General features: G+C 37.4%; 1 protein-coding gene across 1 annotated transcript; it reads right to left on the minus strand.

Moving 5' to 3' along the window:
- Window positions 1-14,897: 14,897 nt before the first annotated feature.
- LOC113294060 (F-box/kelch-repeat protein At3g06240-like) lies at window positions 14,898-16,444 on the minus strand. The gene is made up of 3 exons (XM_026542485.1): window positions 16,414-16,444; window positions 15,767-15,883; window positions 14,898-15,667 (listed from the first exon to the last, which is right to left on the minus strand). The coding sequence occupies exons 1-3, from the start codon at window positions 16,442-16,444 to the stop codon at window positions 14,898-14,900; spliced, it is 918 nt and encodes a 305-aa protein (XP_026398270.1).
- Window positions 16,445-17,770: the final 1,326 nt, after the last annotated feature.

A 17,770-nucleotide genomic window follows, 5' to 3' on the forward strand; every position in this document is an offset into this window, starting at 1 on the left:
ACTTTCCAAGTTTTCTCCAACCACTACCACTACCTAGAGTATATATGTGGACTTCTACAAACTCAGGCCTCAGTGAATATATTCTTGGAGAAAATGAGTTTTCATAAAAGGTTTTACGGTCTTGGTGTGGTTTGATCTAATGATCTAAGAGTCTAAGGATACTTACTCATTTTTTGGGTGAATGTAATGGATTCTTTAGTCCCACATTATGCAAAACTAAAGAGAAGATCCACTATAAAATCATACTCTTATGTATGTATTGTAAAACGAGAGTGAAGCGGGTGGGCAAAAATACATTTTTCAACCCATGCGATATACGCGTATTCCGTGCACCAAGTCCCTCTTCTACTCGGTTTTATTTTTGGCGAGTTTTCTTTAGGAAATTAATTCCAAAAATATTTTTAAGAGTTTTATTTATGGGTAAATTCCTTTTACGAGTTTTACTTGTTTTTGAAGAAAACAAAAACCTAAATTGATTTGCAAGCATCTTGTCCTATAAATACAACTCGAAATTCTATTTTAGTAACACACAAGAAGCGACCATCTTTCCGTCTTCTTTTCTTCATCTTCTTGCTTTTGTGAGTTTGCGGTGTTTTACTTTCCATCCGCGTTGCTGAGTTCGAAGAGAGGGTAACTTGCGTTGTGCTAACTCAAGTTATATCAGGCAGTCTTATCCTGGACACATCTTCGCTGTGAGGGGTTTAGCATTACTCAACTCGAGTATACCCGCGAACTAATGTGTTACAGACAACTTGTTGAACCTGTGATTCTGCCCTCGTAAAGTTTTTTCGGTAGAGTTGTTTCGGATTAGTTCTTTACATATTATTTTGATACGTTTAACGTGTTGTTCATTGTTGCAAGATTCCAACATATATTCCTACAACTATGTACACATTTTTTGAAGAAACATAACCAAATCCGGTCGAGCAACCAATATGCGCATGCATATTAGAATCTGTATTGATCCTGGGAAGCACAACATACTCTCTAGTTATGGGGTTACATACATAAACACGTCCACGACTTTCTCCAGAAAAACATTCTCTAGAAAAACATATCAATCCATTATAGGAACCAACAAAAATAATATCCTTAAACGGAGAGGTTAAAATGATTCTTCTACTTCTTTGAATAGGTGTTGTTGACTCATGATTTTCATCATATTCAAAATACTGAAATTTCCAATATTTACCATCATTATCCCAGATTTCATTCGAAGCAACAAAACTTAACTTACCAGATGATCAACAGAAGAATCAAGAGGATGATTGAGATGATGTAAGTGTATTTTGGAGAATGATGGATGACGAACAAGACTTCTCCAATTCTTACATACTGATTTGCATTCGAGAACAGATTTAGTTGGCAGACGAGTTAATATATCTAATGTGATTTCCATTGGGAGATCATTGAAATACTCCATGAAAACCTTTTTAATTAGAATACTAGTGCAAATTTAGCAAATAGACAGATAAACAAAGATTTTCTAGTATTTAACAAATAGTGGTGGAAACCATGGAAATGGAGGTTTCTGGTGGTGGAAAGGGTAGATCAGCAGGAAAGTAAGAGAGGCTTGTTGGACCAGATATAAGAAGAGTGTAGACTTTTAGGTGGGAAATGCGACAATGGGTTTGTTTCACCATAAGAAGGTTAGGTGGGAAATGTAACAGGGGGTTTGTTATTTTGTCGGTTGTCAAGTTAGGTGTATACAAATTGCCAATAGACTACTACTGAACTGACTGAATCCCACGTTAGGTGTCCGAAACGTGCTTCCAAATTTTAATAATTCAAGGGTCCGCATTCCTTGCATATCAGGAGCCAAACAAGAAAAATCTTATTAGTGTGCTTTCATCAATTTTATGGTTTCATTTCATGGTAGGTGAAAGGTAGGTGCAGATATAAATACACAAAATTAGTTAAAAAGACCAAAATCAACAATTTATGGGTGAAAAAGACATGTAAAATTTGATACTGTTTAAATGGACAAGAATGTAAAAATAGCCAGGATGTAAACAGTTTCATCCTACCCATTTTGAAATATTTTTTCTTATTTTTAATTTACATCAGGATGCATCCAGTTTCATCCTCTCTCTTTTTAAGTTTAAGCCAGGATTAATCCAGTTTCATTCTTGTTAATTTTTTGGTGTCCATTTCACCCGTATTAATTTTTACTCGTCCATTTGAACCATGTTTTAAAAATATTTGGACAAATGACCCATTTTCCGATATAAATATGTGGACTAGCATAAATGTACGAAACGAAAAATAGTACCGCACCATGTGATTATTCTTCTTTTTTCCTCCGACGACTGGATAGGAATATACTTCAACTACTTGATCAACCTCGACAATTTAAGTAAATTAAGATGCCAATTTTTTTTAGGTCGGTTGGTGCAATGCACGTGCACGTGTAGTTGCAGGAAATCTTACAACCACACCCTTAATGAAATCTAAAGAACAACTCAAGTGATCATCGTAAAATTCATAAGAACATTCATTAAATCTTCAATTTGGTTACAAAATTATGAGAAAGGTCTAACTTGGATAAAAAACAATCTTTCTCTCTCCTAAATTCCTTGTCTAAGCTCTCCAAAAAGATCTCTCTCAATACAAGGTCACTCGGTCCCTTATACAGGGGTTTACATAGTGGATGACAGCTAATAAAGCCCTTATTTTAGGATCTGGCGTGCGTTATTAACGCACGCTTATGTTGACTCTTCTCGCACGTGCTCTATAACATCGCACGATCTTCACACTTTACTCGTGATTATGCTGACTTCATCTGGTGCATCATTCTGGATAAGCTGTAAGTTATTGTCTTCGCTCGGTCTTGATAATCATTGTCTCTCATACTTGATTGGTGTGCGGTATTTTGTATCTACATTTTTCCTCTTCTCATGTGGTTCTTTAGAAGAGAGAGCGATATGAGAAACTTCAATTTATACTGCCGCACCCATTCATCTTTTCTTATTCTTTTCTGACGACAGGTTTCCGTGATTTCATTGTAACCGTCTAAACGTGTTGACCTATTTTCACTTTTTACCGGCACGTCCGAATTTAACCGGTAAACTTTTTGCCTATTTAATAACTGGGTTTGAAGAGAGATAATATTTTCTCTTTTTCTTCGTATTTCCTTCTCATCTATGTAAATCTTCCTCTTCAAATCTTCATCTTCTCTACCTTCTCCAAATTCTTCATCTTCGTCTTTTTCGAAGTCTCAACTTTGATTCTACTACTGTCCCTATGGATCCTAACCAAATGTTCGTATAGTCTGCTGAAATTGATCTTATCTCTATTTCTGTTAAAATCATAGTGTTAATCTGTTGTTATATTAATTCCCATACTGATTCTGTTTCAGCAAAAGTTCTTCTTCTGGTAATACCAAATTTACAGTTCCTAACCTGATTCTTCTTCAAGCTTGAAAAACAAAGGATCTCTCAAGATCCATTGGTGCATGGTGCGGTTGGCTTGGCATGGTGGAGCCAAGGGTTTGGCATGCCATTGGCGCATGGTGCGGCTAGCATGGTTGGGACCAAGGCAAGGTGCGGTTGGCTTGGCATGGTGGGGACAAGGATTTGACATGCCATTGGCGCATGGTGCGTCTAGCATGGTTGGGGCCAAGGGTTTGACATGCCATTGGCACATGGTGCGGCTAGAATGGTTGGGGCCAAGGCAAGGTGTGGTTGGCTTGGCATGGTGGGGCCAAGGGTTTGACACGCCATTGGCACATGGTGCGGTTAGAATGGTTGGCATGACTTGGCGCGGTAGACGTGGATGGCATGGTTTTCTATTGGCACAGTGGTGCGGCTGGCATGGTTGGCATGCCTTGGCGCGGAGATGTGGATGACATGGTTTTCCATTGGCACAGTGGTGCGAATGGCATGGTTGGCATGCCTTGGGGCGGAGATATGGCTGGCATGGTTTTCCATTAGCACAGTGGTGCGGCTAGCATGGTTGGCATGCTTTGGCGCGGAAATGTGGATGGCATGGTTTGCCATTGGCATAGTGGTGCGGCTGGCATGCCTTGGCGCGGAGATGTGGCTCGCATGGTTTGCCATTGGCACAGTGGTGCGGCTGGCATGGTTGGCATGCCTTGGCGCGGTAGCATGAGAATTAGGGTTTGGTATGTACGAAGATGATGTCGGTCAATACTAAGGGTTTTGCAGTGGAACATGACACATGTATATAAAAAAATGGTACACTGGTAATTCTTACGTAGGTATGTTGAATGATTCAATAAATGCGTTAGTGGTTGTAGTGACATCATGTCAGGTGTAAGGTTTTACGATTTTAACCCTAAGCTAATAACCACCATCAACAGCTGCTCACTGCCAATGCCAACTCCGATGTCCATCCATATTGGTTGTCCGCTGCCAACCCGATGTCCAGCCATGTTGGTTGTACATTGTCAACGCATTAGCCAAGAGACAATGTTCTTTTCCCTATGCAACTGAAGCTTGGATGAAGCTTCATCTCAATCCATGGTGCATCTTTTAGCATGCGTCATGCTAAAAACACGGGGTGTTACATTATTCACCCCTTTAAAAAATTTCATCCCCGAAATTCAAAACAAGAAATATTGTGCACAAACGCTTCGGTTTGGATTTCCTTAGAAAAAGTCCCATACCAAATGCTTAGAAATCACGAGTTTCTTCAAGTTGTCATGAACACCAATTTAGACCTTCTGAGCAATTGTCCCATACCGCCTGCCCAGGAATCCAAAAAAGAGTCCACAATGTCACCAAGAATCTCAATTGTCCAGTGCAAAAAGGATATCTCAACAAGGTATCCTAAATGTGCATCCCATACTACACAATCAGGAGTCCCTAAAGTTTACAAGGTTGATGTCAACAACACCTAGTACTGCGTCCAGTTTCCCACCATCCCTGACAGTCATCCAGGTTTCCCCTCGTAACTGGGAAGCTAGCCGGGCCTGACAACGCACACTTTTCCAGTTTCCAACGTGTGGGGATGATTAGTCCGATTGTCTACCCACCGTCCCAGACGGTATTCCGGATATCTACTCGTAAGTGGGGTGCCACTTAGGCCAGGAAAACTCACAGTACTTAAACAAGCTCAAATCGATCCGCATAGTAACTGACATAGCAGTTACAAACTCCTTTCCGCGCAAAAGTTGGCCTACTCCCCAACTTTATCTCCTTTTTGAAGGAAAATTACTCGTTGACGAGTCCACTTCGCACAGTCCCTAGAGTTATCTCTGAAATTTCACTGATACCAACTGTGACAGACCGGAAAATTACGCTTTTGGCGCGTTTCCCCGCAGGCCGTAATCTCCCCGATGCGCCATGATGAATCTACGACATGGGCCTTAAATTTTGGAAGATGCACGTTCATTCGCCTTTGGAAGCATGCTCGTGGAGCATGATGCAGCCAATTTAACTTCCACACCGTTCCAACTGACCCTTGATCTGCAAAGGTTTTATTTAGAAAATAAAGACTTTCCTAAAATGGCAAAAACGTCCTTTTGTGGCCCTAAATGATGGAATTTATCTAAATTCTGGTGACCATGTGGATCTTATAGATCGACATGTCTTGATCTTTGGGACGTTTCCTATCAAAATGGACTCCTCTTGAGTTAAATTACGACACTCGGGTTTTTAGCCTATGTCGAACGCCTTGATAGGAAGTATGAGCATCCAGTGAATGGAATGCAACTTGCCTCATCAAGTTTGTCCACAATCATCTCTTGCATCGAGATACCGTGCCAGATGATATGAGAGGCTGATACATGACGTATTTGAGGCTTTTCTTATGCCAGTCTTGCAAGTTGGTCCATATCTATAATTGGATCTGTTTTGTTAGGATTTTCTTTTAATCTGTTAGTTGGTTAGTGTCCAATTCAAATAATATATGGAAACTTGAAAGATAAGTATCTTTAGGGGCCAAATTCGTTAGGATAAACTTCACACGTATGTGAAGTTCTAATTAGTCGAGGATTATAAGTAGTCTCTCTTTCTGTTTGTCAGAGTAGCTTGCCAGCTCGTCTATTGAAATATTATTAACCACTTGGTTGTTATTTGGGTTAAACTCCATTGTTACTTTCTTTTGCTCTTGGATTAGAGTTTTCTCCTGGATTGGAGTGTTTTATCAGTTACTTTAAGGAGTGGATTCTCCTTGTTTTCAAATTGCTTCCGTGTTCTATATCAGGTGGATTCAGAGCTACCATCCGATCCTGTCGTTGCTTTTCATCCGTGAGGTTTTATCTAGAAGAATCGGTTGAGAATTCCCGTGCAACCTAGATACTTTATATATATATATAAAACACAAAATTGGTCAAAAAGACCAAAACACAAAATTCCTGGGTGAAATAGATTCTTAGCTTTTGATACTGTTTATATAGCCAAACATCAGAAATATACTGTTTATATAGCCAATTTGGATATTTGGCCCAGGAAAATTAAAATAAAAAAATATGTCTTACCTAAAATACCCCCAACCTTCTAAACTCTTCTTTTCAAAGAGAATTTATTTCTCTTTTCAAAACCTCCCCGTCCTGGCAGAGCTCGTTTATTCCTCACCTGCAGAATTCGATCAAAGTTTCAGAGCTCGTGTCTTTTTCAGATCTAGTTGATCAATCATGGTGATTAATGATTGTTGAATAGTTTGTTAAATCGAAGTTTCAATTGGAGTTTCAACTGTTGAATCGAAGTTTCATCTAATAGCGTCGAACGGTAAATTTCAATTGAAATAATTTTGATTTGGTTTTTGTCCAATTGAAGTTTCTCTGTCGATTTTGAAGTAATTTTTAGTTCTTGATGATTTTTTATGAATTTGAAGATTAATATTTGTTAATTTTTGATTTTAGTTGTTGATTTGGAATATCCAGGGTTTAGTTGATTATGTGACATTATTTGGTTGTCTCGAATCATGTTTTCTAGGGTTTAGTAATCTTATTTTCAATGCAATATACACAGATGCAAACCAATTTTGGGTTTAGGTTATTATTAGGATTTCTCCTTTACGTTACACAACCATAGAGATGTTATTGAAAGACCTAGAGATGTTATTGTGAGCAATTGGAATCAAAAATACCTTACACAACCACAGATTATGCATGCAGTTGTTGATGCTTATGTTACTTTCAATATTGGTGATGAACTCTGGATTGATTGATTGGTTCTTGTTTTTTTGGGTATTTACTGATGATAACTTGGTTGAGTGTTAGAGGATTAAGGGAAATAGAACTTTGCTAATAAGTACATAGTAACTTGCTGAAGGAGAAATTATATGGAACTGTTTAGAGCAGTACTCGTAGTCGTAGAAGTACATAGTAATTTATGACAGCTTCTTTGGTGGTACATTGTGCCAAAATGGTACTTTGATGGTACACAGATGCAAACCATTTTTGGTGTTAGTTAATTTACAGGGCATTGTACGCAGATGTTCGTTTATTCGTGATGAGCAAATCTGGATTCCAGGGAGGAGAACATCTGCGTTAGGAGACGTTGCTGTAGCGAGATTATAATGGTTGTTGAGAGAGTGGAAGAGATGTTGGAGTATGGGTTGTATGAATGCAGTAAGATGTTATGCAGTTAAACAATGTTTGTATTTTAACTGCATAAGCAGTTATGCATAATAAGTTATGCAGTTCACCATGTTTGCTTTTACTGCATAACCAGTTATGCATAATAAGCTACGCAGTTCAGCATAGTTGCTTTTACTGCATAAGCAGTTATGCATAACAAGCTACGCAGTTATGCATAGTTGCTTTTACTGCATAACCAGTTATGCATAACAAGTTACGCAGTTATGCATAGCTGCTCTTACTGCATAAGCAGTTATGCATAACGTTATGCATAGCTGTTTTTACTGCATAACCAGTTATGCATAACAAGTTATGCAAATACTCTAAACAATGCATAACAAATCATGCAGTTAATTTTGGATCTGCATAACAAGCTACGCAGTTATGGTTGCTTTTACTGCATAAGCAGTTATGCATAATAAGCTACGCAGTTATGCATAGTTGCTTTTACTGCATAACCAGTTATGCATAACAAGTTACGCAGTTATGCATAGCTGCTCTTACTGCATAAGCAGTTATGCATAACGTTATGCATAGCTGTTTTTACTGCATAACCAGTTATGCATAACAAGTTATGCAGATACTCTAAACAATTTGCATAACAAATCATGCAGTTAATTTTGGATCTGCCTAAGATGTTATGCAGGATAGATATGATTTGATTTTTTAAATTTGATCTTTGCTGTTGTTGATTTGATATTTTAATTTTGAGTAAGAATTTTTTTTCTGAAGCAACATGCAGGATAGATATGCATAACAAGCAACATGCAGGATAGATAATAAGTTATGCAGTTCACCATGTTTGCTTTTACTGCATAACCAGTTATGCATAATAAGCTACGCAGTTATGCATAGTTGCTTTTACTGCATAAGCAGTTATGCATAATAAGCTACGCAGTTATGCATAGTTGCTTTTACTGCATAAGCAGTTATGCATAACAAGTATTGCAAGAAACTGATTTTCGGATGGTTTCTGATGAATCTGTTACTGTTGATGGTTAGGAGACGGTGGAGGAAATCGATTTCTGATGGTTTTTGGTTTAGGGAAACAGTGGACGAATTTGTTCCTCTTCTAGTTTGTGAGAAGATGAAGAAGAAGGATGTTGACGGTTTTCATCTGAAGAGAGAAGGAGAACGTGGTCTTGTTGAGGAGACGGAGAACGTGCAGTTACAAAAGGGTAATTGGGTGAGTTTCAATTAAAAAGTTGAACTGTCCACTTGACCCAGACGAAACTTTTACTTGTCCATATGCCCTGAAAACTTGTGTTTTTGGCTATATAGCCCATTTCCTGTATAAAAAAAGAGATCAATTGAAACTTGGATTGTGTTCTTGTCATCGTTTTGTTGATTCAAGGTTCAGACGTCCAACTCATCAATTCAGCTTTCCAGTGTACTTTTGTTGAGTAATTATCTCGTACCATTCACGTAGGATGTTAATATTTTATATACTTTGGAAACCCTGGTTTGTTACTATTGAAAAAAAAAGGTCTGTTCGGTTCAGGAGAAGAAAAATAAATTATTGGGGCTTCTGTTATTACTGGTTAATTTTTATCCAGCCTATTACCCACTTATAAAACACTTACCCACCGATCAAAACCTTTACATCTTTTGCCAGTTAACAATACTAAAGCCTTGACCCTTCCCATCGTTATTGAGCTCAGTTTTCCCAACCAACAGAGCATAGTTTAGATGTTGTTTAGTGACTTCAAATGGAACCTCTAACTGAGATGCGAAATGGATGAGAATCCTAACAATAAATAGGAGAGAACTCATTTGTTTCATGGAATTATTAATGGGAACATCTGCAGTTTTATAGTGGATGGTGATTGCGAAGAAAAATTTGTGTCGTTAAATACTGTAGAATCGTTAGGCCTCGAAATGGATAGGTACCCACATCCGAATAAAATTCAATGCGGAAACAACATATTGATTTCTTATGTCGGATTTTGCAGATTTCCATTCTCATTTGGAAAGTATTATTCCGACTCAATCATTTGCGAGGTTGTTGAAATGGATGTTTTTGATATTGTGTTGGGTAGACCATGGGTATTTGAGGTTGGCGCAGCTAGTAACAGTCAGGGAAATGCTTATGAATTTATGGGGGAGGACCAGGGTAATTCTAATACTAAGTCCTAAACCAACAGTAGAAGCAAAACCCATTGAGACTGAGAACATATGTCAAACTGTTGATGAAGAAAGTAGGGAAAAACAGTTAAGTGGACTCGAGGAGGCAACTGTTGGTACGTTTTTCCATATGTATGCTTGTAGAGACTTCATGTATGTTCCAAAATCCCATGAGGTTACTGTTCCTCACGAGAGTGGAATGTTGGTTTCAGTCAAGGATTCGGTAAAAATGGATGTTGCTCTAACTCCTGCCTATCATTGTGTGGATCCTTTTGCTAAGTTCTGTACGCCTGCATCCGTAGGATTCCGTGAAGACTTTGCGTGGAAATATTCATGGAGGTTTCTTTGCTGTGGCAGTTGGAAAAAGCAAGGCCCGATATCAATTCGGCGTAGGCATATGAAAATCTTGAAGCTGAATTTGTGTCACGAGCACTTGGTGATTCCAATGCACAATTCGAGGTCGGGTTGTGTCTCTAGTGGGTGCACCAAGATCCTATTTTCAACGAGCCATTTCCAATATAAACTCGAGACGAGTTTCATCGCAGTAGGGAAACCTGATACGGGACGTATATGAGGATTTTCTTATGCCAGTCTTGCAAGTTGGTCCATATCTATAATTGGATCTGTTTTGTTATGATGTGCTTTGAATATGTTAGTTGGTTAGTATCCAAGTCAAATAAGATAAGGAACTTTAAATATAAGTATCTTTAGGGGCCAAAGTCGTTAGGATAAACTTCACACGTATGGGAAGTTCTAATTATTCGATGATTATAAGTAGTCTCTCTTTCTGTTTGTCAGAGTAGCTTGCCAGCTCGTCTATTGAAATATTATTAACCAGTTGGTTGTTATTTGGGTTAAACTCCATTGTTAATTTCTTTTACTCTTGGATTAGAGTTTGTTCCTGGACAGGAGTGTTTTATCGGTTACTTTAAGGAGTGGATTCTCCTTGTTTTAAAATCGCTTCCGTGTTTTCAGAGGCTAGAATGTCGCAATCATCTCACAATTAAATGATATGAGAAACAACGTGCTGGACCGGCAATGATGCAACTCATTGCGGCTTCCTACGTACCCTTCCTACTCTAAAGGGATCAAGCACAGACCGTAGTTCATCCTTGAAGGGACAGAAGCTTAAGCCAACTCGTTTGCATAGCGGTGGTCGAACAATAATGTAATGGCCTAGTCCGTGTAGGTCGTTCCGTCAAAATGCGTCCAAGTGTTGAATACTTGGTCTGCGGCATGGCATACTAATGTCCATTCTTAACACGCTCCGTTGGTAAGGCTTCACAGCTATGAAGCTTACTTGGTACATGGTCTGAATATGTACCTTCAACCAAATACTCGTCCCTATGTATGTTAACTTTACATTTTTACAACTTAAATTGGGGATAAAAAATCATTTATCAACTCCCCAGGCCGTGATGAATGCACCTTACCACCCTGGCCAACTGCGATGTCCGGCTGTGATGGCTGAACACTTCCTGAGCCAGGTCATGTGAAGGGCCGTGATGGCTGTACTTCCGTCTTTGGACCATAGGCCACTCTAATGTCCAGCCATAATGGTTGTACATCTCTAAGGCTATCTCACTTGGTGCATGGTCCGTATGTGCACCTTCAACCAAGTACCCCTCCTTATATATGTCTTCATGGAATTTCTACAAGTGCTCACTGCCAATGCCAACTCCGATGTCCAGCCATGTTGGTTGTCCGCTTCCAACCCGATGTTCAGCCATGTTGGTTGTTCACTGCCAACCCGATGTCTAGCCATGTTGGCAGTTCGTTGCCAATCCGATGTCCAGCCATGTTGGTTGTACATTGCCAACGCATTGTCCAAGAGCCAATGTTCTTTTCCCTACGCAACCGAAGCTTGGATGAAGCTTCATCTCAAGCCACGATGCATCTTTTAGCATGCGCCATGCGAAAACCACGGGGTGTTACATAAGTAGTCGTAACCTTTGTTCTGACCCATTTCTGGTGCTAAGTAATCTAATGTCCCACACATCGTATATCTCTTTTTACTCAACTATACATACCATCCAAAGTACGCAACTTTCAATCGTCCATGCATTAAAAGATGCTACCAAATATCAACTCCCTTATACTTATGCATAACTTCAACTAGAAACTGAACATTATAGTACCTACACCTACTTAGTCGGATTTCTACGGTCTTGAAAAAATTATGTGTTCATTCATATATCTGATTAGTATACAAAATACAGTTCATATACAAACACTCTGAACTACCAGGATTCGAATCTCAAACAATCAGACAATATATCCAGTATATAGTATTTCAGTGTACAAACATGTACACATCCACAAAATTAATAAACCTTGATTTTTAGATATCATTGTGAGAAAACATCAGTGATGATAGTACCAACTCACCTCCACCCAAGTCATGAAAAACACCTCAGACTTGATAATGATACCAATGACCATATATAATGATCGAAAACGTGGAAGTCAATCGTGGTAGTCGACGTCGACCATTCATTCTATAGTGTAGATTCATTTTTCATGCAGAATTATGAGTCAGGTTAGGCGCTAAAGCAACATTTTGACTAGTTTAAATGGAACATTAGGGGAAAATAAAGGGTCTATCATATTTATCTCAACCACTTTTTACCTTGTAGATTAGAAAGATACATCTATATTCAAGAACAATTTAATCACAGATAAATAGTGGGAATGGCCTATAACCTAGGTTACAAACATATAACGAGAAACAATTAGACATATCTTTAAGTGAAGCTCCTTAGGTTTTAAAATTTACTGCAACTATATACCTTCCTTCCTATAACTTAAACTATAATTGGTGTACAAAAATATACACCGTGCAGAATAAGCACAAAAAAAAAAAAAAACAATGCACTTCATATAATTGGTGTATTAGAAAATACACCTATCTTGTTTTAATGTTTAATCTACCGCTAGCTACCGAAATATATTTTATTGTATCCAAACTATACAACAAATTCCAGTTAGGATAAAATGAGAGGGAATCTTACATTTGGATAAGAAGAGCTCTTTAAAATATAGCGGTGAGTCTTGCGCTGTTTCCAGATAGGAAAGTTTGACAACCTCTGAAGGTAAAAAACCAAATAGATTTTGATTTCCAAGCACCCTACAAAAACATTAAAGCATTATTAGATTAGTTGATCAAAAAGATTTTCATAGAGGAACATTCTAAAGGAGACATAGAGGAACATTTTCCATAAGAAAGTGTCGCCAGTTAATAAATGGTTTCATAAAGTATTTGGTTTATGAACATTTTCCTACTCGTGTTATGTTTTTGGTTTGCTTAGACATAGAGGAACATTTTCAGAAAAAATGGTTTCATAAAGTATTTGCATAAATATTTCATAATTCTACGTCAAAGTAAATAAAAACAATCTAAGCAAACCAAAAAGATAACATGAGTAGGAAGGTGCGCAAACAAGGTATAGATACATGAAAGAAGAGTCACGAACATGATACACCACTTACGCCAGCAAACACCAACCGCTTTTATATAGACGGGATACAAAGAAATTTAAAGTAGAAAGGAGACAAGGTCGTGAAACTTACTGGAGAGAACGACACCGACATGTCACCACAAATCCAAGACTGTAAGTAATCAACGTGTGATCCCATTTTCCCTGCATCATAGTTATATGGAAATGTTATGTGGGGTATATATATATATATATTGCGAACCAGAGTTATGCTAGATGAGTAGTTTGATAACCTCCGCTAAAAATATATATGCTCAAGAATAGGGAAAGAAATGGGTAGTGTTTCTTTGCACAATGAACTTCATTGAATAATCAGTGTATAAAAAATTGCACTAATAAAATGATACATAAAACATTGTATTTGTAATTGACTTTTTGTACATCTCTTTTAGCTTATATCATCATTTTAAGTAATTTCCCTACATCAAAGCCCATATATAACCACCATATAGTCAGTGTTCATGTTATGGAGCTGCTTTTAATTACTCAAGTGATATGTGTACAGCAAGATAATGAGATAAAAAGTTGGTTAAGATATCGTGCAACTTTTGCCATTAAAATCAGAGGCAAAGTTAATTAATTAAAAAACATAAATTAAGAGGAATACAAATCTTATGTGCCGTTGCAGGCAGTTGCCATTCATCTCCTAGATAGTTGAAGTCGAATTGCTGATTCACAGTCTTTGAGTTGGGAAGCTAAATCCCTAGTTACCGGCTTCAACTCTTTAATTGCACTTAGTTCAGCTGAGCTTGAAGTAGTGCAGAAAGAAAGTTAGAAAACTTACACTCTTCAAGGTATCTCAAAAGTTCGAAAAGTAATTTTCTTAAAGACTTAGAATCGTCAAACAATATACTCAATCTAATTGGTAAGACTAATGGTATAGTGCTATCTGTTTGACCCATAAATCCCTTCCTAAAATCCTTAACTCTGCACAATCACAACCTACAACTGAGTTGGGGGTAATTGCAACAGGAGCCATGATTCTTGCGCCGGACAACTAAGAAAACTCTTCCCGATAAATATTAGGGCGCATGAATAATTAGCTATCAAAGCATAAAAGAAAAAAATTCCACTACAACCAATATACAATCAAGTAATCACGCCAAAATGGATATGTATTGTACACTAGTTTGATTCATTATTAATATAGTAAAATCATGTATGGATGACCATTGTAATGGTCTGGTACACGTGGGTACAGATTTTTCATATGACAAACACAGTACAATAATATAATTCCTACATTATACATGTTATAACATCAGTTTCCAATCAACTAATCACCTAATTATCGATATATTCCACCGTATAAATTATACACAAAATTTTCTATGTCTACAAATTATCACGTCAATGATCAGTGAAAAATCCATCCCTAATTTTGCAGTTGGATGAAGATATATTCCCTTGTACTAGCTAATCGGTATGCTCTCACTTCCCGCAACTGTGCCTGCATTTACTTATTCGGCTCTCTTTCATAAATGAAAAAAGTTACTCAAGTATAAATCATATTCTCCCATTAAGATAAATATAGTCAGTAATAGAAACTAATAAACGCAAGGTTAATAACTTAATATAGATCAAACTTGAAATAAGTAAGAAAAAACACTCATAAAGTTTGGTAAATGATATAAAGACAGAATAACAGTGGCTTGAAAGGCTCATCATGGCCTTAAGGGGTCACTAAGACATAGCCAATAGCCTTTAGGTATTTAACTAGGATCTCCTCGTCATGGTTCTCCGTCTTCTGAATCGGCTGATTCCATTATCCTCGCATCTTCTTCACCTAACTCTTGAAAAGAAACTAGGGTGTTCTTGTGAGGGACTGCTTGACAAAATAGCTCCGTATAATCCACAAGGATTTTCGAGGATGAAGCTATTGGGTCATAAATGACGAGATAGTTATCAATGTGAGTTAAAACACCGCCACTCCTCGTAAAGGCTAATAATTTGCCTCTTTCATCAAATCTAAACTCTTTACTCCAACCCAATGACCGGCGTTCCCCTCGCTCTTGCATGTCATCATTATCATTTTTCTTCTTCAGTATCCATATTTCATTAGAATAGTCTCCTTCAGTAAATAGACCATTAGCGAAAAACAAAAACCCATCCAAAATCCCGATTGTTTTAATACACCAAACATTTTCTGCTGTCAAAGGAGGTGGTGAAAGATGTTCACCAAACTTTTCCTCCACCAAATCAAAGGTCAAGATAATTTCTAAGTTTGTTCCCATCCAGTAAATAGATCCACGGACAAAGATACCTTGTCTCCCTGTCAGTGTGCTGAATTGAGAATTGAACTTCCCTAGGTTTCTCCATCCACGGCCACTCCCTAGAGTGTAAATGTAGACTTCTACGTAATTGGTCTTGTACATATATATTCCTACAACTTTGTATTCATTTGTCAACAAACTGTAACCAAATCCGCTCGTCCAAGTAGTATGCTGATCAATATTAGAATCTCTCTTAATAACTGGAAGTAACACATACTCTCTTGTTACTGGATTACAAATACAAACGTTTTTATAAGTTTCTATATCACAACATGGACCTCTAGAAAGACAGATTAAACCGTTACAGGAGCCAACAAAGCAAGTACCCCAAAACGGAACGGGAAACTGAATCTTTGTGATTATGTGAATGGGTGTTGTTGACTGATCATGATTCTCACTGTACTCAAAATAGTGAAGTTGTCCATTCTTAACAGGAATCTTATCTATACGAAGAATATTATATAACTCATCATAATCATCTAATTCATCAGTCAAAGCGAGAAAACCCAAAAGGATGATTAAGTTGATACAAGTGCATCTTAGCAAATGATGGATGATGAACCAAACTATTCCATGTCTTTGAGACTAGTTTGCAGTTGAGAACCGATTCAGTGGGCACACGAATTAGTATGTCTGATGTAGTCTCTAAAGGTAGAGTGTTGAAATAATCCATGAATGGTGATAATATTTTACAGAGATTACTGGGGTTTTAGAGAGACTGATTGATAAATACATACCATGAAAAAAGGGCTCTAAGCCAATATTTAAAAACAATGCAAACATTTCAATATGGATTTCGATTATTACAAAAATGGAGGGCATTTAATTTTGATTATGATTAAATTCTTGGTATACAACTTGTATTAGACTTTTATAGACGTTTTAAGATTAATTTTATACCAAATTTGTTTTTTTAAGCAATTTCGCATGTATAAAATGTATGACAGCGCGCACCACCACCATATCTACCTACCACCACCATTTTCACCATTATGCACCACCATTGCCTAAATCTGAACATTTGTGTAGAGGTGCATTGAAAATTGAAAATAAGGTTATTTGATTGCAAACATATGTTTAGATTCTGATTTTGGAGTATTAGTGAATTGCACTACTGCTCATCAACTAACTGATTGTCAGAAAACTTGTTTCACTGCACGATCTTCATAAGAGATGTACTTCGTGGACTATTGTTACAACATTTATGCTCTTATTTGCTGCTGGCATCAATGCATCATTTACTCTTGCACATATACATGAAGTTTCTTGCTTTTCTTCGGATAGGGGCTTATTTTGAAGAACACGCACACTAAAATCATTCTCAAAGAAAAACTAGATTTTATTGCATTTGAAATGAGCGTGCATAACACTTCCACTGGTCAAGACAATTGACTTGGTAAATAGATGTGGCATCTTTTTGGATCATATAGTGTAATAAACATAATGGTACTCTTATTTTCTGCTAGATATAGATAGCAACAAGGTCTTTCCTTCGAAGGTGGAAGAAGGCAGCTCGCAATTAATTGCAGAAACATGGCTCTCGCGAGTCATTAGGCATCAGCCTTAAGCATCATAACTATTATCAGTGTCAGCAAGAGTTAAGAGCAGAAAGTGTAAAATGGGAATAAAACCATTAGATAAGATAAAGTAGTATTCAATTATGGTTTAAATGCTTGCAAAAATGGAAGGTACAGTATTTAATTTTTGATTTTAATCAGATTCATCGTATACGACCCTTATATTACAGATATGTCAATACTCTTGGCACACACATACACATTATCTCTAATACCTTAGTCCTTATATATGGTTTCGTACTTTTATGGATTCTTAGTTGTCCAAAATTATTGTGGACGTTTCAAGATTAAATTTAATTCTTAGTTGTCCGAAATTATTGTCACCATTATGCACCACCGCTGCTTTATATATTACTTGATATTCCATATACTATACCATCACCTCACCTCCACCACAAAACTTTTCAAACCCTAAGAACTGTTGTTTTCGTCTATAAACATTATTTCATGGCGTTTTGCAAGATTCTTCCTGTGAAGATCGCATTAGATATTTTCAGTCGAGTACCAAGTACTGAATCAATTCTTGATTGCAAGTTAGTATGCACTAGTTGGAATAATCTCATTCATCATCCATCATTTCCAAAGATGCACTTGGATCGTCTAAATCATCCTTCAACAATTGATTCCGGTAAGTTGGGCTTTCTTGCTGTGACAAATGAATTAGATGATTACGATGAGTTATTTAATATTCTTCGTGTAGAGAGGTTTCCTGTTAAAAATGGACAACTTCACTATTTTGAGTACACTGAAATC

Source organism: Papaver somniferum, chromosome 7 (genome assembly GCF_003573695.1).
Source record: "Papaver somniferum cultivar HN1 chromosome 7, ASM357369v1, whole genome shotgun sequence".
Classification (NCBI taxonomy): domain Eukaryota; kingdom Viridiplantae; phylum Streptophyta; class Magnoliopsida; order Ranunculales; family Papaveraceae; genus Papaver; species Papaver somniferum.